Source organism: Coregonus clupeaformis, chromosome 5 (genome assembly GCF_020615455.1).
Source record: "Coregonus clupeaformis isolate EN_2021a chromosome 5, ASM2061545v1, whole genome shotgun sequence".
NCBI lineage: Eukaryota > Metazoa > Chordata > Actinopteri > Salmoniformes > Salmonidae > Coregonus > Coregonus clupeaformis.
The window spans coordinates 35,079,245-35,105,584 of NC_059196.1; the positions used below are offsets into that span (position 1 = coordinate 35,079,245).

General features: G+C 44.2%; 1 protein-coding gene across 2 annotated transcripts in view; it reads right to left on the reverse strand.

Moving 5' to 3' along the window:
* slc36a4 (solute carrier family 36 member 4) overlaps positions 1–26,340 on the reverse strand; it is a 181,823-nt gene that overhangs the window by 101,992 nt on the left and 53,491 nt on the right. For both annotated transcript variants that reach the window (XM_041876836.2, XM_041876835.2), the window contains exon 11: positions 23,729–23,898. In XM_041876836.2, the coding sequence (XP_041732770.2) occupies positions 23,729–23,898 (170 nt within the window). The remainder of the gene's footprint in view (positions 1–23,728; positions 23,899–26,340) is intronic.

Here is a 26,340-nt window from a genome sequence, read left to right on the forward strand (position 1 = left end):
GCCAATCACTCTCCACATACTGTATGGATGTTTCATTGGCAGTCCCTAGAGACAACAGTTTTGCATGTTCATGCCGTATGTAGATGGTCAGTTGCTGACTAGAGATATTGCATTTCTTGGAACTCACAGTTTCTTGGAACTTGCAGTTTGTTACAGAAAGTTGGCAGAGAGTTGGTAAAGAAATGTATCATTGCCAACACTATAATTGTGTGGCAAAGACTACTTTAACCTTTCATAAGCATGACATAAGGACTTTTGACAGCTTATGACAGGTGATTCTTTATAGCTGCTGACAGCAACATAACGAGCCTTCATCAAAAGAGCTCAAGTAAAATACTGGCAAATCATGACCGCCTAACATTTCCAGGTTACACCTACAGCCTCATTAAGAAGACCAAAGGGAACATGGGGACACTAACTCTTAAACATGGCCAACCCCCGGGCATGAAGAAGAAAACAGGCCTAGTGTAGCAGTGAGTAGTGTGGCCTGTCGGTGCAGGCTGTGGCTGTGGTTGTGGTTCTGGCTATGATTAGGGTTGAATAGCGGGAACCAGGTTACAGAGATTTCCTGTCCAAACCCACACCCTTTTCCCGGGATAAATAACTGCGAGAAACCGGTAAATTATTTATATCAACGCCATGAAGTGAAATGGAACTGTTAAATTATATGTGATGTCTAAATCTGGCTTTTCGATGGCCTTCTCACTTCCATCTGCATGATCAATCATCAATGCTCAGGGTGGGGACAGACAGCACATCTCAGTACGGAGCGCAGTTCACAACACATGTAGACCTATCATCTCACCATGGTAACTTTCTTTTCTCCTGACAGGTAGGCCTCCATTTGCTGCAGCATAGCCTATGCTACTGTAATAAAATGACTGAATGTGCTTCTAATTTACACATTTCCTTCCGGCTTTTGGGGGATACCTTATTTTTTTATTGTAAAGATGTTTTCTTTATATTGCAGCTGCAAAGTTTTAAAACTGCCTCACTGGAATATCATTGCTTTAAATCAGTGCATACAAGAGCACTCTCTCACAATCTTTCTCTCTAGCCATCAATTACATTTAAATTCCATCCAAAATAGATAATCCTGTTCAAGATTGATAGATATACACAATACATAACCAAAAGTATGTGGACATCTGCTCATCGAACATCTCATTCCAAAATCATGGGGATTAATATGGAGTTGGTCCCCCCTTTGCTGCTATAACAGCCCCCACTCTTCTGGGAAGGCTTTCCACTAGATGTTGGAACATTGCTGCAGGGACTTGCTTCCATTCAGCCACAAGAGCATTAGTGAGGTCGGACACTGATGTTTGGCTCTCAGTCAGCGTTCTAATTCATCCCAAAGGTGTTCGATGGGGTTGAGGTCATGGCACTGTGCAGGCCAGTCAAGTTCTTCCACACCGATCTCGATAAAACATTTCTGTATGGACCTCGCTTTGTGCACGGGAGCATTGTCATGCTGAAACAGGAAAGGGCCTTCCCCAAACTGTGCCACAAACTTGGAAGAACAGAATCGTCTAGAGAGTCATTGTATGCTGTAGCTTTAAGATGTCCCTTTACTGGGACTAAGGGGCCTAGCCCAAACCATGAAAAACAGCCCCAGACCATTATTCCTCCTCCAACAAACTTTACAGTTGGCACTATGCATTGGGGCAGGTAGTGTTCTCCTGGCATCTGCCAAACCCAGATTCGTCCAGCATACTGCCAGATGGTGAAGCTTGATTCATCACTCCAGAGAAAGCGTTTCCACTGCTCCAGAGTCCAATGTCAGCGAGCTTTACGCCACTCCAGCCGATGCTTGGCATTGCGCATTGTGATCTTAGGCTTGTGTGCGGCTGCTCGGCCAAGGAAACCCATTTCATGAAGCTCCCGACCAACAGTTATTGTGCTGACGTTCCTTTGGAACTCTGTAGTGAGTGATGCAACCGAGACAGCAAAGCTGTCATCAAGGCAAATGGTGGCCACTTTGAAGAATCTCAAATATAAAATATATTTTGATTTGTTCAACACTTTTTTGGTTACTAAATGTTTCCATATGTGTTATTTCATAGTTTTGATGTCTTCACTATTCTACAATGTAGAAAATAGTTAAAAGAAAAAGCCTTTGACTGGTACTGTCATACACACAGAACTAAAATATAAACGCAACATGCAACAATTTAAAAGATTTTGCTGAATTACAGTTCATATAAGAAAATCAGTCAATTGAAATAAATTCATTAGGTCCTAATCTATGGATCTCACATGACTGGGTTGGCCTGGAAGGGCATAGGGCCACCCACTGGGGAGCCAGACCCATCCAATCAGAATGGCTTTATTACAGACAGAAATACACCCCACGGTTTTTTATTCAGACCTGTCACCCATAACAATTAAATCTTTGTAAAGAGAAGTGAAATGCCTCTGCATCTTATTCTAGTCCTATATCATTCAAGCATGTCATTACAATGATGAAGATGATCAGGAGAACTAAACATATTTCATTTCAATGTTGAAAGCGAGGAAGGAATGAAGCAACAATAGAGAGAGAAAGAGGAGGTAGGCTATATATGCACAACATTTTGGCCAATATTATGAAAGGTAGCCTATATATGAGTCAGCCTACTAATTATAAAAAAATTAATGGCCCTATTATATTTCAAAATTAAAATCACATTTGCTAGCCTATAATTGTTACTTTGTAGGACACATGTCCTGCACCAGCATCCCATGTTCTCTCCCAGCTTCATGGTTTGAACGAGGTGCATAATTCCAGTTCATATAATACAGCATAATACAATATAGCACAGTAATACAGTCCATTCTCAAAAAGATTACTGGAGCTTGTTTCATTTATTTACCCAAGAGTGCATAGCTACATCTATGGGCTTTTATGTTTTTCTGTTGTGTGTAATGGGCGGTAGCATACACAGTATATTGTACATGCTGTATTGGATAACGGCACAATCATTTGGCTTTTTTGGGCTTGGGCTCATAAAATGTATTTAATGCATGGCTGATCAGGCTTGAATTTTCATGCCGATCAAAGCTCTAATCAAATCCAGACATATTTATATGATTTACAGTATACACTTACAGCTTTAGAATGACACTTCTGTGTTTGGCGTGAAATACCAGGTTACCCGGGAGAAAAGTGATTTATTCTCGGGATGGAACATTTGTAAAATACAGGGAAAATAGTCAACCCTAGATGTGATAGTGGCTGAGGTTGTGGCTGTCAGATCCCGGACGGCAGGTAATAACTCAGGGGCTTTGCGAGGCAACAGAGGCATCGTCAGGTCCTAAATAGATTACTAGTGAGTGTGAAGCGCTGCCAGGTTTCAGCCTGGTCCCCTGGTCTCAGACAGCAGGTCTGTCTAACTCATCACGCTGAACAGTGACCCCTCAGCCCCCCTCATCACACAGCCTGGGGTCACCTCCACCGGGGCACAGGGGAAAGGGATGAGGCCAGGCCAGGGAGAGAGGGGGTGAGTGGCACCACGGGAGAGGGGGTGATGGTAGTGTGGGGAGAGGGGATAAGGCCAGAGAGATAAGGTGTTAGGCGAGGGAGAGAGGGGTGAGAGGTGAGGGAAGGAGGAGTTGAGTGAGAGAAGGGGTGAGTGAGTGAAAGAAAAATAAAAGAAGGGGCAATGTAATGAGGGCGTGGGGAAGTGACCTACGCAACAGAAGAAGAGGGGAGGGAAAGAGAAAGAAGTGGTCAAGGAAGTAGGCTAGCTAACTGTGAAGAGCAGGGAGAGAAGGTGAGATAGAAGGTGTGACAGAGAGTGAGCGAAAGAGGGGGTGAAAGAGGGTGAGAGAGTAAGAGAGAGATGGGTCAAAAGAGCCAAGAAAGAGGGGAAAGCATATAGGGCGAAAAGGACAACAAGGAAGTGAGATAATGGGGGAGAAGAGGACAAGGGCCCGGGAGAATACACCAGAATAGCAATGAGGAGAAAAGAGAGAAATAAAGAGGGTCAACAGAATGATGGATTAGGCCTAATGACAAGACTACAAGGTCAGAGGAAAAGGGGACTACAAGTGATAGGATACAGGAAGAGGAGGCCATGGGTGAAACACTGCCAACAGAACAATGAAGAGACTGGGGAACGGGGCCAAGCAGTAATTGGATGAGGCAGCGAGGAGACGTGACTACTAGGGAATTACAGCTAGTGTAGATCGAGCCGGTCTGGTTTTATTCCACAACTACTGCTCTAGTCACATCTATCATCATAGCCTCTTCTATCCTATAACATACAGTATCTCTACTACAATACATATAGTACTGTGAAAAAGTACACTGCTCAAAAAAATTAAGGGAACACTTAAACAACACATCCTAGATCTGAATGAATGAAATAATCTTATTAAATACTTTTTTCCTTTACATACAGTGGGGAAAAAAAGTATTTAGTCAGCCACCAATTGTGCAAGTTCTCCCACTTAAAAAGATGAGAGAGGCCTGTAATTTTCATCATAGGTACACGTCAACTATGACAGACAAAAGGAGAAAAAAATTCCAGAAACTCACAATGTAGGATTTTTTATGAATTTATTTGCAAATTATGGTGGAAAATAAGTATTTGGTCAATAACAAAAGTTTCTCAATACTTTGTTATATACCCTTTGTTGGCAATGACACAGGTCAAACGTTTTCTGTAAGTCTTCAAAAGGTTTTCACACACTGTTGCTGGTATTTTGGCCCATTCCTCCATGCAGATCTCCTCTAGAGCAGTGATGTTTTGGGGCTGTCGCTGGGCAACACGGACTTTCAACTCCCTCCAAAGATTTTCTATGGGGTTGAGATCTGGAGACTGGCTAGGCCACTCCAGGACCTTGAAATGCTTCTTACGAAGCCACTCCTTCGTTGCCCGGGCGGTGTGTTTGGGATCATTGTCATGCTGAAAGACCCAGCCACGTTTCATCTTCAATGCCCTTGCTGATGGAAGGAGGTTTTCACTCAAAATCTCACGATACATGGCCCCATTCATTCTTTCCTTTACACGTATCAGTCGTCCTGGTCCCTTTGCAGAAAAACAGCCCCAAAGCATGATGTTTCCACCCCCATGCTTCACAGTAGGTATGATGTTCTTTGGATGCAACTCAGTATTCTTTGTCCTCCAAACACGACGAGTTGAGTTTTTACCAAAAAGTTCTATTTTGGTTTCATCTGACCATATGACATTCTCCCAATCCTCTTCTGGATCATCCAAATGCACTCTAGCAAACTTCAGACGGGCCTGGACATGTACTGGCTTAAGCAGGGGGACACGTCTGTCACTGCAGGATTTGAGTCCCTGGCGGCGTAGTGTGTTACTGATGGTAGGCTTTGTTACTTTGGTCCCAGCTCTCTGCAGGTCATTCACTAGGTCCCCCCGTGTGGTTCTGCGATTTTTGCTCACCGTTCTTGTGATCATTTTGACCCCACGGGGTGAGATCTTGCGTGGAGCCCCAGATCGAGGGAGATTATCAGTGGTCTTGTATGTCTTCCATTTCCTAATAATTGCTCCCACAGTTGATTTCTTCAAACCAAGCTGCTTACCTATTGCAGATTCAGTCTTCCCAGCCTGGTGCAGGTCTACAATTTTGTTTCTGGTGTCCTTTGACAGCTCTTTGGTCTTGGGCATAGTGGAGTTTGGAGTGTGACTGTTTGAGGTTGTGGACAGGTGTCTTTTATACTGATAACAAGTTCAAACAGGTGCCATTAATACAGGTAACAAGTGCAGGACAGAGGAGCCTCTTAAAGAAGAAGTTGCAGGTCTTGAGAGCCAGAAATCTTGCTTGTTTGTAGGTGACCAAATACTTATTTTCCACCATAATTTGCAAATAAATTCATTAAAAATCCTACAATGTGATTTTCTGGATTTCTTTTTCTCAATTTGTCTGTCATAGTTGACGTGTACCTATGATGAAAATTACAGGCCTCTCTCATCTTTTTAAGTGGGAGAACTTGCACAATTGGTGTCTGACTAAATACTTTTTTCCCCCACTGTAGTTGAATGTGCTGACAATAAAATCACACAAAAATTATCAATGGAAATCAAATTTATCAACCCATGGAGGTCTGGATTTGGAGTCACCCTCAAAATTAAAGTGGAAAACCACACTACAGGCTGATCCAACTTTGATGTAATGTCCTTAAAACATGTCAAAATGAAGCTCAGTAGTGTGTGTGGCCTCCACGTGCCTGTATGACCTCCCTACAACGCCTGGGCATGCTCCTGATGAGGTGGGCGGATGGTCTCCTGAGGGATCTCCTCCCAGACCTGGACTAAAGCATCCGCCAACTCCTGGACAGTCTGTGGTGCAATGTGGCGTTGGTGGATGGAGCGAGACATGATGTCCCAGATGTGCTCAATTGGATTCAGGTCTGGGGAACGGGCAGGCCAGTCCATAGCATCAATGCCTTCCTCTTGCAGGAACTGCTGACACACTCCAGCCACATGAGGTCTAGCATTGTCTTGCATTAGGAGGAACCCAGGGCCAACCGCACCAGCATATGGTCTCACAAGGGGTCTGAGGATCTCATCTCGGTACCTAATGGCAGTCAGGCTACCTCTGGCGAGCACATGGAGGGCTGTGCGGCCCCCCAAAGAAATGCCACCCCACACCATGACTGACCCACCGCCAAACCAGTCATGCTGGAGGATGTTGCAGGCAGCAGAACGTTCTCCATGGCGTCTCCAGACTCTGTCACGTCTGTCACATGTGCTCAGTGTGAACCTGCTTTCATCTGTGAAGAGCACAGGGCGCCAGTGGCGAATTTGCCAATCTTGGTGTTCTCTGGCAAATGCCAAACGTCCTGCACGGTGTTGGGCTGTAAGCACAACCCCCACCTGTGGACGTCGGGCCCTCATACCACCCTCATGGAGTCTGTTTCTGACCGTTTGAGCAGACACATGCACATTTGTGGCCTGCTGGAGGTCATTTTGCAGGGCTCTGGCAATGCTCCTCCTGCTCCTCCTTGCACAAAGGCGGAGGTAGCGGTCCTGCTGCTGGGTTGTTGCCCTCCTACGGCCTCTTCCACGTCTCCTGATGTACTGGCCTGTCTCCTGGTAGCGCCTCCATGCTCTGGACACTAAGCTGACAGACACAGCAAACCTTCTTGCCACAGCTCGCATTGATGTGCCATCCTGGATGAGCTGCACTACCTGAGCCACTTGTGTGGGTTGTAGACTCCGTCACATGCTACCACTAGAGTGAAAGCACCGCCAGCATTCAAAAGTGACCAAAACATCAGCCAGGAAGCATAGGAACTGAGAAGTGGTCTGTGGTCACCACCTGCAGAACCACTTCTTTATTGGGGGTGTCTTGCTAATTGCCTATAATTTCTACATGTTGTCTATTCCATTTGCACAACAGCATGTGAAATGTATTGTCAATCAGTGTTGCTTCCTAAGTGGACAGTTTGATTTCACAGAAGTGTGATTGACTTAGAGTTACATTGTGTTGTTTAAGTGTTCCCTTTATTTTTTTGAGCAGTGTATTTGCCCCCTTTCAGATTTTCTCTATTTTTGCATACTTTTTACACTGAATGTTATCAGATCTTCAACCAATACCTATATATACCTATATTAGATCAAGGGAACAGGAGTTGAAAAAAAAAGTATAAAAAAAGTACTTATTTTATTTATTTAATTAACAAAGTTATGCAACACCCAATTCCCCTGTGTGAAAAAGTAATTGCCCCCTCACACTCAATAAGTGGTTGTGCAAGCTTTAGCTGCAATGACTGCAACCAAATGCTTCCTGTAGCTGTTGATCAGTCTTCACATCACTGAGGAGGAATTTTGGCCCACTCTTGAATTCAGAACTGCTTTAACTCAGCAACATTTGTGGGTTTTCAAGCATGAACTGCTCGTTTCAAGTCCTACATCTCAATTGAGATTAGGTCTGGACTTTGACTAGGCCATTCCAAAACTTCAAATGTGTTGCTTTTTAACCATTTTCATGTAGACTTGCTTGTGTGTTTTTCGAAAATGTACAACTAGCGCCATGTCTAAACCAGTGACATCTACAACTAGAACTGTCTAAACCAGTGACATGTACAGCCTGTGATATACAGTGCCTTCAGAAAGTAAGTGATTCGATTAATCATTTTTGCTCAGAATGTAATTTCCCTTTAAATCGAGTAACACTAATGACATTATTTAAACACACCAAATTCTCAATGCACACTTAAAATGTATGACATACTAAAAGGGTGTGTGGCTAGCTAATAAATCAAAGGCGGTAACACCAGTGACATAAAACGCAGGGACACATATTACGTATACAGTGCCTTCAGAAAGTATTCACACCCTTTGACTTATTCCGCATTATCCAGAGCGACTTACAGTAGTGAGTGCATACATTTTCATATTTGTTCATACTGTGCCATGCTCTACCAACTGAGCCACACAAGCGAAAACATGTTTGTATACACTTTAGCCAATTTCATGAAATTGAAATACAGAAATATTTCATTTACATAAGTATTCACACCCAAATCACTCCTTTGTAGAAGCACCTTTGGCAGTCTTTCTGTGTAAGTCTAAGAGCTTTCCACACTTGGATTGTGCAACATTTGCCAATTAATCTTTTCAAAATACTTCAAGCTCTGTCAAATTGGTTGTTTATCATTGCTAGACAACCATTTTCAGGTCTTGCCATAGATTTTCAAGTAGATTTAAGTCAAAACTGTAACTCGGCCATTCAGGAACATTCACTGTCTTTTTGGTAAGCAACTCCAGTGTAGATTTTGAGTTATTGTCCTGCTGAAAGGTGAATTCATCTCCCAGTGTCTGGTGAAAAGCAGACTAAACCAGGTTTTCCTCTAGGATTTTGCCTGTGTTTAGCTCCATTTATTTATTTATTTTTTATCCTAAAATACTCCTTAGTCCTTAACGATTACAAGCATACCCATAACATGATGCAATCACGCTTGAAAATCAACCACTATGCTTGAAAATATAAGGAGTGGTACTCAGTACTGTTGTATTGGACTTGGCCCAAACATTACACTTTGTATTCAGGACTGCGAGGCTCATCCTGATATGGAGTGTGTGTTTGTCTGTCTGCCTGCAAGGCTCATCCTGATATTTGCCTTGTTGCAAACAGGATGCATGTTTTGGAATATTTTTATTCTGTACAGGCTTCCTTCTTTTTACTCTGTCAATTAGGTTAGTATTATGGAGTAATTACAATGTTGTTGATCCATCCTCAGATTTCTCCTATCACAGCCATTAAACTCTGTAACTGTTTTAAAGTCACCATTGGCCTCACGGTGAAATCCCTGGTCGGTTTCCTTCCTCTCCGGCAACTGAGTTAGGAAGGACGCCTGTATCTTTGTAATGACTTGGTGTATTGATACACCATCCAAAGTGTAATTAATAACTTCACCATGCTCAAAGGGATATTCATTGTCTGCTGCTTTTTTTCCCAATCTACCAATAGGTGCCCTTCTTTGCGAGGCATTGGAAAACCTCCCTGGTCTTTATGGTTGAATCTGTGTTTGAAATTCACTGCTCGACTGAGATACCTTACAGATAATTGTATGTGTGGGGTACAGAGATGAGGTAGTCATTCAAAAATCATGCTAAACATTGATATTGCACAGAGAGTGAGTCCATGCAACTTAATATGTGACTTGTCAAGCACACTGTTACTCCTGATCAAAGGGGTTGAATACTTATTTACTCAAGACATTTCAGCTTTAAATTGTTATTAATTTGTTAAAACATAATTACACTTTGACACTATGGGGTGTTGTTTGTAGGCCAGTGAATAAAACAATTCTCAATTTAATCAATTTTAAATTCAGGCTATAACAAAACAAAATGTGGGAGGAAAATCAAGGGTTGTGAATACGTTCTGAAGGCACTGTATCAATGACTAGAGGGTTAGGTTATCTACCGGGGACTCTCACACACACAAACCAAATACATGTACACACACACAGACGTGATATTTATCTTTACCTCTATCTGAGGTCATCGTCTCCCCCCTACTAGATAAAAGACACATTTACCAATACCAATGTTTCCACCCTTATACACACACACACACCTCCTTGGCAAAGTGCATTTAGACGGAAGTGGAGGCAGGAGCAGAAAATCTCAATTAGGAGGAAAATGGTTCCCTTGAGGCGTGGACATCAAGATAAACACACCTTTCTACTAGAAAGAGAAACACTCCGACACGGAGGAAAGGCACACTCCATTTCTAAACGTCAGGCTAAATAATGAGACTACTGAGATGGTGCTTCGTCCGAGTCAGGCCCGGTATGCTATTTAGGAGCTATTTTTCCATATTGCTGTAAAGTCTGGGTGTTGTTGTTGTTGTTTTGTTGTTTGGTTGAGTGATTACCAGCTGTGTCAGGTTCGGGTGTTGGGAAGGTGCCGAGAGGGTTTTCAATCCAACCACCCTATCAACCTTCAACAACAAACATCAGTTGGAATATAACCCTCAACCACAGAGGATATCCCTCAGGACCATTGGACTGAACCCAAACTCTCTACTAGTTTCAAATGTCTTTCACTGTTTCAAACAAGTCAATGGTGGCTATAATGATGACCTATGAATCCTCTGAAACAGCATGTATCTATGGGTTGAGGCTGAGGTCAGACACAGGTACGTGTCATACTCTATGTACCCTTTCTCATTAGGAAGGCACTCTCTATTAGCTTTCAACCTCAAACTGTTCATTTTGTGTGTGTGTAAGGGGTGGAGGGTGATAGTCTCATATAAAAGTCTAGCTTTGAGGCAGATCCCCACAGGCGTGATGAGGTTAGTACACTTTGAATAGACCTCAACTTAGAGCAGACTTGTCAAAAGGCCTTGATATTGATTTTTTTATTTTTTATTTCACCTTTATTTAACCAGGTAAGCCAGTTGAGAACAGGTTCTCATTTACAACTGCGACCTGGCCAAGATAAAGCAAAGCAGTGCAATAAAAACAACACAGAGTTACATATGGGGTAAAAAACATAAAGTCAAAAATACAACAGAAAATATATATACAGTGTGTGCAAATGTAGCAAGTTATGGAGGTAAGGCAATAAATAGGCTATAGTGCAAAATAATTACAATAGTATTAACACTGGAATGCTAGATGTGCAAGAGATTATGTGCAAATAGAGATACTGGGGTGCAAAAGAGCAAAATAAATAACAATATAGGGATGAGGTAGTTGGGTGGGCTAATTTCAGATGGGCTGTGTACAGGTGCAGTGATCGGTAAGGTGCTCTGACAACTGATGCTTAAAGTTAGTGAGGGAGATAAGAGTCTCCAGCTTCAGAGATTTTTGCAATTCGTTCCAGTCATTGGCAGCAGAGAACTGGAAGGAATGGCGGCCAAAGGAGGTGTTGGCTTTGGGAATGACCAGTGAGATATACCTGCTGGAGCGCAGACTACGGGTGGGTGCTGCTACGGTGACCAATGAGCTAAGATAAGGCGGGGATTTGCCTAGCAGTGATTTATAGATGGCCTGGAGCCAGTGGGTTTGACGACGAACATGTAGTGAGGACCAGCCAACAAGAGCGTACAGGTCACAGTGGTGGGTAGTGTATGGGGCTTTGGAGACAAAACGGATGGCACTGTGATAGACTACATCCAATTTGCTGAGTAGAGTGTTGGAGGCTATTTTGTAAATGACATCGCCAAAGTCAAGGATCGGTAGGATAGTCAGTTTTACGAGGGCATGTTTGGCAGCATGAGTGAAGGAGGCTTTGTTGCGAAATAGGAAGCTGATTCTAGATTTAACTTTGGATTGGAGATTCTTTATGTGAGTCTGGAAGTTGAGTTTACAGTCTAACCAGACACCTAGGTATTTGTAGTTGTCCACATACTCTAGGTCAGACCCGTCGAGAGTGGTGATTCTAGTCGGGTGGGCGGGTGCCAGCAGCGTTCGATTGAAAAGCATGCATTTAGTTTTACTAGTGTTTAAGAGCAGTTGGAGGCTACTGAAGGATTGTTGTATGGCATTGAAGCTCGTTTGGAGGTTTGTTAACACAGTGTCCAATGAAGGGCCAGATGTATACAAAATGGTGTCGTCTGCGTAGAGGTGGATCTGAGAGTTTATCAAGCTGAATGACACAGGACATAGAGAGGACTGGTGCCAGAGTGGGCCTGCCTGAAACAGCTGACTGGACTGAAGTGTACACCCCGGAGGGCACACTAATGAATGTTGCATGCATGTGTACATGCTTGTGCGTGTGTGTCTGCGTGTGAGTGTCAGGTGAAGGGAAGGCCTCAGGCTCCTGAGGAGAAAGTGCTCTCTGTGGGTCGGCCATGATGACCGGACCATGATTCTCTCTGATCAGGAAGCAGTAAATGTTTCTATTACTCTGCCTCTCCATCCCTCGCTTTCTAAATCTGGCTTTACCTCTTCCCTTCAATCTCCCTCTCTCTCAGTCCACTAGTACGCTAGGGTTAACTCAACAGTCCACTAGTACATTAGGGTTAACTCAACAGTCCACTAGTACATTAGGGTTAACTCAACAGTCCACTAGTAGGTTAGGGTTAACTCAACAGTCCACTAGTAGGTTAGGGTTAACTCAACAGTCCACTAGTAGGTTAGGGTTAACTCAACAGTCCACTAGTAGGTTAGGGTTAACTCAACAGTTCACTAGTACATTAGGGTTAACTCAACAGTCCACTAGTAGGTTAGGGTTAACTCAACAGTCCACTAGTAGGTTAGGGTTAACTCAATAGTCCACTAGTACATTAGGGTTAACTCAACAGTCCACTAGTACATTAGGGTTAACTCAACAGTCCACTAGTAGGTTAGGGTTAACTCAACAGTCCACTAGTACATTAGGGTTAACTCAACAGTCCACTAGTAGGTTAGGGTTAACTCAACAGTCCACTAGTAGGTTAGGGTTAACTCAACAGTCCACTAGTACATTAGGGTTAACTCAACAGTCCACTAGTAGGTTAGGGTTAACTCAACAGTCCACTAGTAGGTTAGGGTTAACTCAACAGTCCACTAGTAGGTTAGGGTTAACTCAACAGTCCACTAGTAGGTTAGGGTTAACTCAACAGTCCACTAGTAGGTTAGGGTTAACTCAACAGTCCACTAGTAGGTTAGGGTTAACTCAACAGTCCACTAGTACATTAGGGTTAACTCAACAGTCCACTAGTAGGTTAGGGTTAACTCAACAGTCCACTAGTAGGTTAGGGTTAACTCAACAGTCCACTAGTACATTAGGGTTAACTCAACAGTCCACTAGTAAGCTAGAAGGCTTCTCCAGTCATGCAGGTGGGACTAACAGGACATTTATGTCTGTGCTGTATGACTCATGTTTCAGGGCTATTGGTGACTCCTGAACGACACTGTAAAGTTTGATAAGACTCAAGTGGGAACAATGTAGAATGATGATAACACAGAGATTATCTTGGAGATCATTCTCCTCTATACAGACAAACACACACTCAATATCAGGATGAGCCTCACAGGCAGACAAACACACACTCCATATCAGGATGAGCCTCGCAGGCAGACAGACAAACACACACTCCATATCAGGATGAGCCTCGCAGGCAGACAGACAAACACACACTCCATATCAGGATGAGCCTCGCAGGCAGACAGACAAACACACACTCCATATCAGGATGAGCCTCGCAGGCAGACAGACAAACACACACTCCATATCAGGATGAGCCTCGCAGGCAGACAGACAAACACACACTCCATATCAGGATGAGCCTCGCAGGCAGACAGACAAACACACACTCCATATCAGGATGAGCCTCGCAGGCAGACAGACAAACACACACTCCATATCAGGATGAGCCTCGCAGGCAGACAGACAAACAAACAAACATTCTGGAGGAATCGATTTGAAGATACTTTGTCTTATCAGTCTCTTTCATCAATATCTAATAAGGACAGACCCCAGAAGCACTGAATTACACTGATACACACACACACACACACACACACTAGTGTTGTCACAATAGCAGAATTTTGACCAGGTTTAGTATCACGATACTCGATACCATCACGATACATGACAGTGAAGTTCTTTGAATACATTATACTGGGGGGGGAAACATGCTGACACACTAAAATCCCCAGTTAGGTTTTCTCTGACCTAAAGCTTGGAGTGTGAGAGGAGAACACGGTTCTTCCTGGCGTTACTACCAACACAACAAAACCTTTAATATGACCGTTGTATAGCGCCATTATACCAACTATGGAGGTGCAGCAATCAATATACTGGCCTGCTCCTCTTCTTTGGCTGTTGTTAAAAATGGACTGCTCAAACAATCACTTCTAACCCCCTCTACTGTGTGTACAAAGCATATACAGTTGAAGTCGGAAGTTTACATACACTTAGGTTGGAGTCATTAAAACTCGCATTTCAACCACTCCACAAATTTTGGGGCATCGTTTGAGTTCAATATCATTACATTTGAACACAGCCATTAATTAATCAATTATACAATCAATTTCACTTAGTTTTTACCAATCTAACTACAAAACAACATAATGGTAATAATTTATTTGAATGGTAAATCTCTATTGGAAAAACTGGGTAAATCAAGATGTAGCCTTATAGGTCTCTTCACAATACAGGTGAACGCATATTATTCAATAGGAGTGTGTGCATGCATTGAGTTATGGAGCTTGTTTTAGCTGATATCATGACGCTACAGATGATAAACACCCTTACATTTAGGGCTTACTTTATTGGCAACCGCTAGGAGAACATATTTTATTGTACTGATCAACGACATTTGCACAGAAGAAGCTATCACCTCTATTATAAAAGTGTATGCTGTCTCTAGGATGGCTGTGGAATCTGACTTTGTGGCTATTTAAATCTAGTAGAAACCAGATGGGAGGGGAGGAAGAAGTGAATGAGTTTCTGGTGGCGACGGAGACAAAGTGAAGTTTTTGGTGACAATCAGCTTTGAAATCAGCATATTTTGCCTTATGGTTTCACAAACAAAGTACTAGGGTAGTGAATTCAGCTGTAAGCTAGCAAGGAAAGTTAGCCTACAATTAAAACTGGAAGCTATCGGTATCGTCTTGCATTGCAAAAGTGTTCTAGCCTGTATGGACATTGTTTTGCGAACAGTTTCAACATGTTTTGTCGCATTATTTAAGAGTTTAAACTTCTGTGCAGCATGAGTGGGGCGCTAACAACGCAGCCAGACAGCTCTAGTAATGGATGAGGAAGAGGAGCAGGCGCCCTATAAAGGGGCTGCGCTGATACAGACTTGATCCTCTGAATCATGGGAGACATTTGACAGAAGTACCGAACGTAACAAAAATGATAGTACCGGTATACCGTGCAACACTATAGCATATACACACCACTAAATGAATCCGTACGGCACGGCGGTGGGATAATAATATTGATTTATGTTGCATTTCTCCTGGACTAGGGTGGTGGAGCTCATTACATTTTGAAATGTTTCCTAAAGTGTCCTCTTCCCCCACACACCTGCTCTGCCCATCTGGTACAGGCTGCTACCTGCGCCGGGGAGAGAGAAGAGAGGCAGGGAGAGGGGAGGAGAGGGGGAGAGAGGCAGAGAGAGGGGGAGGAGAGGGGAAGAGAGGAGAGAGGCAGGGAGAGGGGAAGAGAGGAGAGAGGCAGGGATAGGGGAGGAGAGGGGGAGAGAGGAGAGAGCCAGGGAGAAGGGAGGAGAGGCAGGGAGAGGGGGGGAGAGGAGAGAGGCAGGGAGAGGGGATGAGAGGGGAAGAGGAGAGAGGCAGGGAGAGGGGAGGAGAGGGGGAGAGAGGAGAGAGGCAGGGAGAGGGGAAGAGAGGAGAGAGGCAGGGAGAGGGGAAGAGAGAGGGGGAGAGAGGAGAGAGCCAGGGAGAGGGGAGGAGAGGGGGAGAGAGGAGAGAGCCAGGGAGAGGGGAGCAGAGGAGAGAGGCAGGGAGAGGGGAGGAGAGGGGGAGAGAGGAGAGAGGCAGGGAGAGGGGAGGAGAGGGGGAGAAAGGAGAGAGGCAGGGAGAGGGGAGGATAGGGGGAGAGAGGAGAGAGGCAGGGAGAGGGGAGGAGAGGGGGGAGAGAGGGAGAGAGGCAGGGAGAGGGGAGGAGAGGCAGGGAGAGGGGAGGAGAGGCAGGGAGAGAGGAGAGAGGCAGGGAGAGGGGAGGAGAGGGGGAGAGAGGCAGGGAGAGGGGAGGAGAGGCAGGGAGAGAGGAGAGAGGCAGGGAGAGGGGAGGAGAGTCCCTGAACCTGTTTTCTTCTTTCTGCAGCGCTGGTCTTTTGGCTGTGCAAAACAATGGTACAAAGAAATAGAAGTCCCTAGATATCACCTGTCTAGAAATGTCCCTCTGATGCTTGCTCTGTGTGTCTGTCGGTGTGTCTGTCAATGTGGTCTATGTGTGTGTGTGTTTGGAAAAAGCATGCAAAGCCTTTTACTTCCCTTCTTAGCTAACAAACAAGTTGAAACAAAGGCCTGTTGGCCTGTTGACCGGTGTTTAATGTCTCGTAATGGCCACATTTCTGCTCTGGTGCTTACAAAGAGAACATTATTACACGCATCATAACAAAGCTGCACCAATGAAGCACAGTGACTCTTAGCCTATTGTAGTAACCAAAAAAGTTTAAAGGTAAGTAACTTTGAAGAAAGTCAGAGTAAATTTGACACATCACCCCAACATTAACACCCTCATCCCCAAATGTTCCACAACAGACACACTATCAAACTACACAAAGTAAATTCCAGGCCCAGTTCACATCTCCTCTGTAACCCCAAACCTCACAGTAGAGTACTGAGTCAGACAGACAGTCCTTCACAGCGGGGAGTGAACTTAACTTCCCTCCCATCTGCTTTGCTCTGCTGTTCATTCTCAGATGCTCTTTTCACACCAGCAACTCACTGCATCTCACCACTGAGTTGGCTTCTGGAAATGGGAGTCCCGGAGTACCTCTAATGCTTTTTTACTTCTTTATGTGTGTGCGTGCGTGCATGAGTGCATGCGTGTCTGCATCTGCGTGTGTGTGCATAAGTACGTAAGTGTGTGTGTGTATAGGGGGAGATAGTGAGAGACATCCAGAGCATGCGTTAGCAGGGGAAGCATGCATCGTGTTAGAACTGGAGGCAGACGGAGAACAGCAGCAAAATTAGCTGCAGAGCGGAGGTGGGTGTTTCCCATAAAGATGAGACGTGGATGGATTAGTAATGTCTGTTTTCTATCAATGATGTTTGTTGCCGGGCACATTATTACGAGCGAGGCCCAGACTTTGTTTTGTGTGTGCATGTGTGTAAACTGGAGTCAGAAGGTCCAACTCGCCTCGATGTTCAGTCTCTGTTCAGACAGGCAGGCAGAAAAATAGACACTCAAAAGTAGAGATAGAGGAAAGGGACATACACAAATACAGAACTTAGACAAGGTTATATACACACACACAACTCATACCAAAGTACACAAACAACCACAAAGTTAAACCAAGGTGAGCGCTGCACACTGCCAATGGAATCGGGAGTGTTGGTCCTAGGAGACTTCATCATCATCATATGTGAGTGAGTGAGTGAGTGAGTGAGTGAGTGAGTGAGTGAGTGAGTGAGTGAGTGAGTGAGTGAGTGAGTGAGTGAGTGAGTGAGTGAGTGAGTGAGTGAGAGAGAGAGAGAGAGAGAGGAGAGAGAGAGAGAGCTCACATCTCATCCCGGCCCATTCTCATCATTCTCCCAGCAGACACACAGACGTACATTTAGTCAGTTCATCAGAGACCTTACCTACTCATTACCCTCCTCTAATTAAAACAATACATATTGTTAGCCTACACATCTGAGAGCTGCCAAGGTGCATGTAGGGAAATCAAATTCCGGTATCGGAAGGCAACAAAGGAGTGGCAACAAAGGTGTGGCTCAAGGCAACAAAGGAGTGGCTCAAGAAGAAGCACATTAAGGTCCTGGAGTGGCCTAGACAGTCTCCAGACCTTAATCCCATAGAAAATCTGTGGAGGGAGCTGAAGGTTTGAGTTGCCAAACGTCAGCCTCGAAACCTTAATGACTTGGAGAAGATCTGCAAAGAGGAGTGGGACAAAATCCCTCCTGAGATGTTTGCAAACCTGGTGGCCAACTACAAGAAACGTCTGACCTCTGTGATTGCCAACAAGGGTTTTGCCACCAAGTACTAAGTCATGTTTTGCAGAGGGGTCAAATACTTATTTCCCTCATTAAAATGCGTTTTTCAGGATTTTTTTGTTGTTATTCTGTCTCTCACTGTTCAAATAAACCTACCATTAAAATTATAGACTGATCATTTCTTTGTCAGTGGGAAAACGTACAAAATCAGCAGGGGATCAAATACTTTTTTCCCCCTCACTGTATATCCCTGGAGTTTAATAGAATTAAAATAATATTGCTGTTTATGAAGGGATGAAAGAGCACACAGAGACACGTGTCCCTCGTGTCCCCATATTACATACAGTGGGGAGAACAAGTATTTGATACACTGCCGATTTTGCAGGTTTTCCTACTTACAAAGCATGTAGAGGTCTGTAATTTTTATCATAGGTACACTTCAACTGTGAGAGACGGAATCTAAAACAAAAATCCAGAAAATCACATTGTATGATTTTTAAGTAATTAATTTGCATTTTATTGCTTGACATAAGTATTTGATACATCAGAAAAGCAGAACTTAATATTTGGTACAGAAACCTTTGTTTGCAATTACAGAGCTCATACGTTTCCTGTAGATCTTGACCAGGTTTGCGCACACTGCAGCAGGGATTTTGGCCCACTCCTCCATACAGACCTTCTCCAGATCCTTCAGGTTTCGGGGCTGTCGCTGGGCAATACGGACTTTCAGCTCCCTCCAAAGATTTTCTATTGGGTTCAGGTCTGGAGACTGGCTAGGCCACTCCAGGACCTTGAGATGCTTCTTACAGAGCCACTCCTTAGTTGCCCTGGCTGTGTGTTTGGGTCGTTGTCATGCTGGAAGACCCAGCCACGACCCATCTTCAATGCTTGGGATGGTGTTCTTGGGGTTGTACTCATCCTTCTTCTTCCTCCAAACACGGCGAGTGGAGTTTAGACCAGAAAGCTCTATTTTTGTCTCATCAGACCACATGACCTTCTCCCATTCCTCCTCTGGATCATCCAGATGGTCATTGGCAAACTTCAGATGGGCCTGGACATGCGCTGGCTTGAGCAGGGGGACCTTGCGTGCGCTGCAGGATTTTAATCCATGACAGCATAGTGTGTTACTAATGGTTTTCTTTGAGACTGTGGTCCCAGCTCTCTTCAGGTCATTGACCAGGTCCTGCCGTGTAGTTCTGGGCTGATCCTCATGATCATTGATGCCCCACGAGGTGAGATCTTGCATGGAGCCCCAGACCGAGGGTGATTGACCGTCATCTTGAACTTCTTCCATTTTCTAATAATTGCGCCAACAGTTGTTGCCTTCTCACCAAGCTGCTTGCCTATTGTTCTGTAGCCCATCCTAGCCTTGTGCAGGTCTACAATTTTATCCCTGATGTCCTTATACAGCTCTCTGGTCTTGGCCATTGTGGAGAGGTTGGAGTCTGTTTGATTGAGTGTGTGGACAGGTGTCTTTTATACAGGTAACGAGTTCAAACAGGTGCAGTTAATACAGGTAATGAGTGGAGAACAGGAGGGCTTCTTAAAGAAAAACTAACAGGTCTGTGACAGCCGGAATTCTTACTGGTTGGTAGGTGATCAAATTCTTATGTCATGCAATAAAATGCAAATTAATTACTTAAAAATCATACAATGTGATTTTCTGGATTTCTGAAAACCTGCAAAATCAGTAGTGTATCAAATACTTGTTCTCCCCACTGTATCTCTCTCACTTCCACACCCACACTTTTAACATTTACATTTTAGTCATTTAGCAGACGCTCTTATCCAGAGCGACTTACAGTAGTGAGTACATACATTTTCTTGCTTTTTCATACAGGTCCCCCGTGGGTTTCGACCCCCACAACCCTGGCGTTGCAAGCGCCATACTCTACCAACTGAGCCACACACACACACACAAGAGAGATAGAAACCTTGCTGTACACCCTGTTCCATGGTACGTTTTATGTGTCTCAGGTTTGACCAACAGCAGGGTGACAAGGCAAATAAAACACTGGGTCTCACTGGGGCCATAAACCAGGAAATACAGCAAGGTCCCCACAACTCCACACCACCAAGAGGAAAACATCACTGTATATACCCTACACATGTAAAATACATGCAGACACTTTGATGTTCACTTTCAGCTTAATTCCATCTACCGAGAACTGAACAACTAGTGAAGGTTGCATCTGACCATGTCTTTATAAATTTCTTTACCCCTTTTCTCCCCAATTTTGTGGTGTCCAATTGGTTGTTACAGTCTTGTCCCATCGCTACAACTCCCATACGGACACGGGAGAGGCGAAGGTCGAGAGTAGGGTGTATATACAGTGAGAGCCGTGTGTCTTCCAAGCCTCACTGCTTCTTGACGCAATGCCCGCTTAACATGGAAGCCAGCCGCACCAATGCGTCGGAGGAAACACTGTACACCTCAGTGTGCACTGTGCCCGGCCCACCACAGGAGTCGCTAGTGCGCAATGGGAACATCCCTGCTGGCCAAACCCTCCCCTAACCTGGACGACGCTGGGCCAATTGTGCGCTGCCCCATGGGTCTCCCGGTTGCGGCCGGCTGCGACAGAGCCTGGACTCGAACCAGGACCTCCAGTGGCACAGCTAGTACTGCGATGCAGTGCCTTAGACCACTGCGCCACTTGGGAGGCCGCATCTGACCATATTTCTACCCAGTACAGGCCGGTAAGCATATCTGGGCCCCGACCAGTTAGACCAGCATTATCAAATAGCAAAGTTATTTAAAAAAAACTAAAACCATGAGAGTAAAGTCATATTTAATAGGTAACCAATTATGATGCAAACACAGAGACAGACAGCAATAAAAGGGTCTTCTACAACAGTAATAAAGTAGAATACCTGAAGCTGGATATATGGTCCTACAGAGACAAACTGAGAAAAGTGTGTAGTTATCTGTGATGTGCATTCATCAGCAAACTACCTTAATAGTTAATTCAGGAAGGAAAGAAGACACTTTCCCTTCCTTAAAATGTCATTTTCAGATGCTGTTTTACCCTTAAAGAGATGGATGTATTCAGTATTCTGTCAAATATTTTATTTTGCTAACTGAGGATCGGATAGGTGACAGGACAGAACAGACAGAAAGATACATACATGAAGGAATATATGGATTGGGGGGGACGAACAGATGAATGAATAGATGGTTGGAGGAACGTTCTGTCATCATGCCCAACTTCATGAATATCATAAATAAGGGTTTGCGCGAGCGACGGTGGTAAACTGAGATATATATATCACTTCTGGGTGGCTCTACGGTTCAGCGGCTGATTCAATTTATCCAAAGACAGGTATTAAGACAAAACAAAAGAGATACTATATGACATCAGAATTTCCCCTCCGTCAACATAAATTCATCAATTACTTTTTTAGGATATATATATATTTATAAACTCGACACCTTCAACGCAAGCTAATGCATGTTAAGCTTCATAGTTGACGCTGCATCACGTTGTACTGCAGAAACAAGGTTGGAGGGGGAGGTCTGGGAACAGGGATTACATGTTGTGGATGAGGGACTAGTAATGCTTAGTTCATTGCATTAAGTTGTCGCTGAATTTCACTTCTAACCTCCCTCTGGTTAAGGTTATGGTAGGTCTACCATGGGCAGCACCGTCTGTTTAGCCAGGCCTATTCACCCAGCCAGTTCAGCACCATGGACAGGGTTCTCACTATTCAGACAGTTCAGCCCCATGGACAGGGCTTCTGGTAACTACAAAGCAGAGTGTGGAGTTGGTTAAAATAAAACTGGGCAAAAAGGCCAGGTGTAGTATCGTATCCTAGCAGGCTCCGACTGGCCACATTAGTTGGTATGCAGTGTCTGTGGACAGACAGACATCTACTGAGGATCTGTTTCTAATGCTCTCCTCCTCATCCTCCACCTCCTCCTCAGTAGTTTCCTCTTTTATGCAGTCATGCTATTCATTATTCTTCCATCCGTTAGCCAGCTCTAACTTAACTTCTTCCAATTAATAATTTCAGACAGAAGGATGGAACTAAAGACATCAGTGTTTACTTTGAGATGAAGAGGAGAGGAGGGAAACTAACAACATCAGTGTTTACTTTGAGATGAAGAGGAGGGAAACTAACAACATCAGTGTTTACTTTGAGATGAAGAGGAGGACTAACAACATCAGCGTACTGAGATGAAGAGGAGGGAAACTAACAACATCAGTGTTTACTTTGAGATGAAGAGGAGGGAAACTAACAACATCAGCGTTTACTTTGAGATGAAGAGGAGGGAAACTAACAACATCAGTGTTTACTTTGAGAGGAAGAGGAGAGGAAGAGGAGAGGAGGGAAACTAACAACATCAGCGTTTACTTTGAGAGGAAGAGGAGAGGGGAAACTAACAACATCAGTGTTTACTTTGAGATGAAGAGGAGAGGAGGGAAACTAACAACATCAGTGTTTACTTTGAGATGAAGAGGAGGGAAACTAACAACATCAGCGTTTACTTTGAGAGGAAGAGGAGATGAAGAGGAGAGGAGGGAAACTAACAACATCAGTGTTTACTTTGAGATGAAGAGGAGGGAAACTAACAACATCAGTGTTTACTTTGAGATGAAGAGGAAACTAACAACATCAGTTTTACTTGAGATGAAGAGGAGAGGAGGGAAACTAACAACATCAGTGTTTACTTTGAGATGAAGAGGAGAGGAGGGAAACTAACAACATCAGTGTTTACTTTGAGATGAAGAGGAGAGGAGGGAAACTAACAACATCAGTGTTTACTTTGAGATGAAGAGGAGGGAAACTAACAACATCAGTGTTTACTTTGAGAGGAAGAGGAGATGAAGAGGAGAGGAGGGAAACTAACAACATCAGTTTTTACTTTGAGATGAAGAGCTATATCTGTAGCTCCCTGGGTTGGGTTCTCCCTGGGGTAACCCATTAGAACACCCCTTACGTACAGACAAAGACAGACACCATAAAAGTCTTTGAATAGTGCAACTCAGACACAGTGAGATGATTGAAAGCACCATGACAACCAGCCATTCCGCAGTCAATCTTCTGCTTGTTCATTCATTCAACATCTGGGGGCTGCCTGTCTGCGTCGGGAAAAATATGGAAAAAGTATTTCATGATTCCTGATTTTCATTCTTTATGTGCTTAGCCAGAACGTGTCACAGACGAAAACAGATTTTCAGCCGAAGAGATCAATTCCAGGTCCAATCAACTGAGACCACTCCCACTTTGTAAATCAAACAGAGGACACAGACAAGATTCTCAGAGGTTTCTCACAGCCCAGCTACATGGATACACAGGCAGCCGTGCTACCCACAAACCCTAGAGAAATAATCTCCCTTGGGATTGTTTGTAGCAAATGTATAAAAGGCTAGGATCGTCCCACTCACTCACAGCTGTAATACACAATCAGTACACCATAGGTACAATATAAGTACTCACGGGTCAGATAAACAAGTAGTCAGTCAGTCAACCATAGATACATACACTACCGTTTGTAGCTACATACATACACTATTGTAGCTACAATAGCCATTTACAACATTAACAATGTCTACACTGTATTTCTGATCAATTTGATGGTATCTTAATGGACAAACAAAATTGCTTTTCTTTCAAAAACAAGGACATTTCTAAGTGACCACAAACTTTTGAACGGTAGTGTATATATACTGTATATACTATAGACAGAGAGAAGGTACTCACAGGTGAGGCAGACGAGCAGGCCTCTGAGGATCATCTCACAGGGTGTCCTCCAGCTCTCCCGTAGCCTTGCTTGGACCGGGGGAATCATGATCTCCGCCGGGACGAAGAACTGGATGGCAAAGCTGACAAACACTCCAAAGGAGTACAAGATCTTCACCATCTGATTGGTCCTGCAGAGAGACACACACAGAGAGGAGATAAGAGTGAGAACTGCTAATTGGATTTTAAACAGAGCCTGGTGTGTTTGGAACAGAGGCCCTGCCATGTTTTGACTACAGTCTCAGCTGTATTTAGTCTACAGGTCCAGGTGTATTTTGAGTTTATCCCCATGGGGCCCTACTGTACAGTAATAGGCAGAGGTGTGTTTAACAACAGGGGCCAGGGACAGTGTTTGGTCTAAAATGTGTTTAACAACAGGGGCCAAGGACGGTGTTTGGTCTAAAGTGTGTTTAACAACAGGGGCCAGGGACAGTGTTTGGTCTAAAGTGTGTTTAACAACAGGGGCCAGGGACGGTGTTTGGTCTAAAGTGTGTTTAACAACAGGGGCCAGGGACGGTGTTTGGTCTAAAATGTGTTTAACAACAGGGGCCAGGGACGGTGTTTGGTCTAAAGTGTGTTTAACAACAGGGCCCAGGGACGGTGTTTGGTCTAAGGTGTGTTTATTAACAGGGGCCAGGGACAGTGTTTGGTCTAAAGTGTGTTTAACAACAGGGGCCAGGGACAGTGTTTGGTCTAAAGTGTGTTTAACAACAGGGGCCAGGGACAGTGTTTGGTCTAAAGTGTGTTTAACAACAGGGGCCAGGGACGGTGTTTGGTCTAAAGTGTGTTTAACAACAGGGGCCAGGGACGGTGTTTGGTCTAAAATGTGTTTAACAACAGGGGCCAGGGACGGTGTTTGGTCTAAAGTGTGTTTAACAACAGGGCCCAGGGACGGTGTTTGGTCTAAGGTGTGTTTATTAACAGGGGCCAGGGACAGTGTTTGGTCTAAAGTGTGTTTAACAACAGGGGCCAGGGACGGTGTTTTGGTCTAAAGTGTGTTTAACAACAGGGGCCAGGGACAGTGTTTGGTCTAAAGTGTGTTTAACAACAGGGGCCAGGGACAGTGTTTGGTCTAAAGTGTGTTTAACAACAGGGGCCAGGGACAGTGTTTGGTCTAAAGTGTGTTTAACAACAGGGGCCAGGGACGGTGTTTGGTCTAAAGTGTGTTTAACAACAGGGGCCAGGGACAGTGTTTGGTCTAAAGTGTGTTTAACAACAGGGGCCAGGGACGATGTTTGGTCTAAAGTGTGTTTAACAACAGGGGCCAGGGACGGTGTTTGGTCTAAAGTGTGTTTAACAACAGGGGCCAGGGACAGTGTTTGGTCTAAAGTGTGTTTAACAACAGGGGCCAGGGACAGTGTTTGGTCTAAAGTGTGTTTAACAACAGGGGCCAGGGACAGTGTTTGGTCTAAAGTGTGTTTACCTGCGTTGGGACGCCAAAGACCAAAACGACACTCTGGCGAACCTTGGAGCTGATTTCTTACTAATATGACTATGTTAACGCTACTCCCATCAAATGTTATGCTATGTATTATATAAGAACACAAACGCCAAATGGGGCCTCCCGAGTGGCGCAGCGGTCTAAGGCACTACATCGCAGTGCTTGAGGCGTCACTACAGACCCGGGTTCGATCCCAGGCTGTGTCACAGCCGGTCGTGACCGGGAGACCCAGTGTGTCAAGAAGCAGGGTCGTGTTTCGGAGGACGCATGGCTCTCGACCTTCGCCTCTCCCGAGTCCGTACGGGAGTTGCAGCGATGGGACAAGACTGTAACTACCAATTGGGGATAAAAAGTATTAGATTTAAAAAATGTACAAATGCCAGAGTCTGGTTATCATATAATTTATTTTGGGGTGTTTTGAAAAGTTTATTGTAAATGCTTATGTTGATGCTAATTATGCCTTTGTTTTCATTAGCGAGTTTAGTTGTGGCCATTTTAATATCAATAGTGAAATAGTATTGCTATTCAAGTGTATGATCACTGTTGAGAATGTACCCGTTTACAGGTGTGAATGGTCTATGCCAGGTTAGGGCAGGCCCTTTAAGGATCCCTTCTCCTCTTTCAGGGAGAGCTTCTTATCTAGGTAACAGCCTGCTAACTTTAGCTCTGCCCAATATTCTGATGTGAGAGTTAATGGACGTTTTTCCCTGTGTTTGTGGCACTTTGCTTTCGTCCTCGAGTCAAGGTTATAAATTGCTATTGGCCAAGTAGCTAAGTTCATTATATTATTTTAGTCATTAGTGCATAAGCATAAGCTTGGACCTAAATGTACGCACGCCAAATAGCCTACACGCCAATCGCCAAATGCTTTTGGGAACGGGCAGAAAAAGTTAACATCTATCCATGGAGGCAAAAAGGACAATGTTGAAATGGAGAGTTGAAAATAAAGCGAAGGAAGGGCCAGAAAAGTTATGTTCGGGGAAGATTTGGTGAAGTGGTAAAAGAGGATGATAGCAGCGCTGGGCGATGTTATGTATGATGATTGTGAGGCACTATACCAATTCGACAGTCACAAGACGGACTTGAAATAGGCCTCTGGCACATCAAGGGAACTGTAGCCTACTGTTCAGAT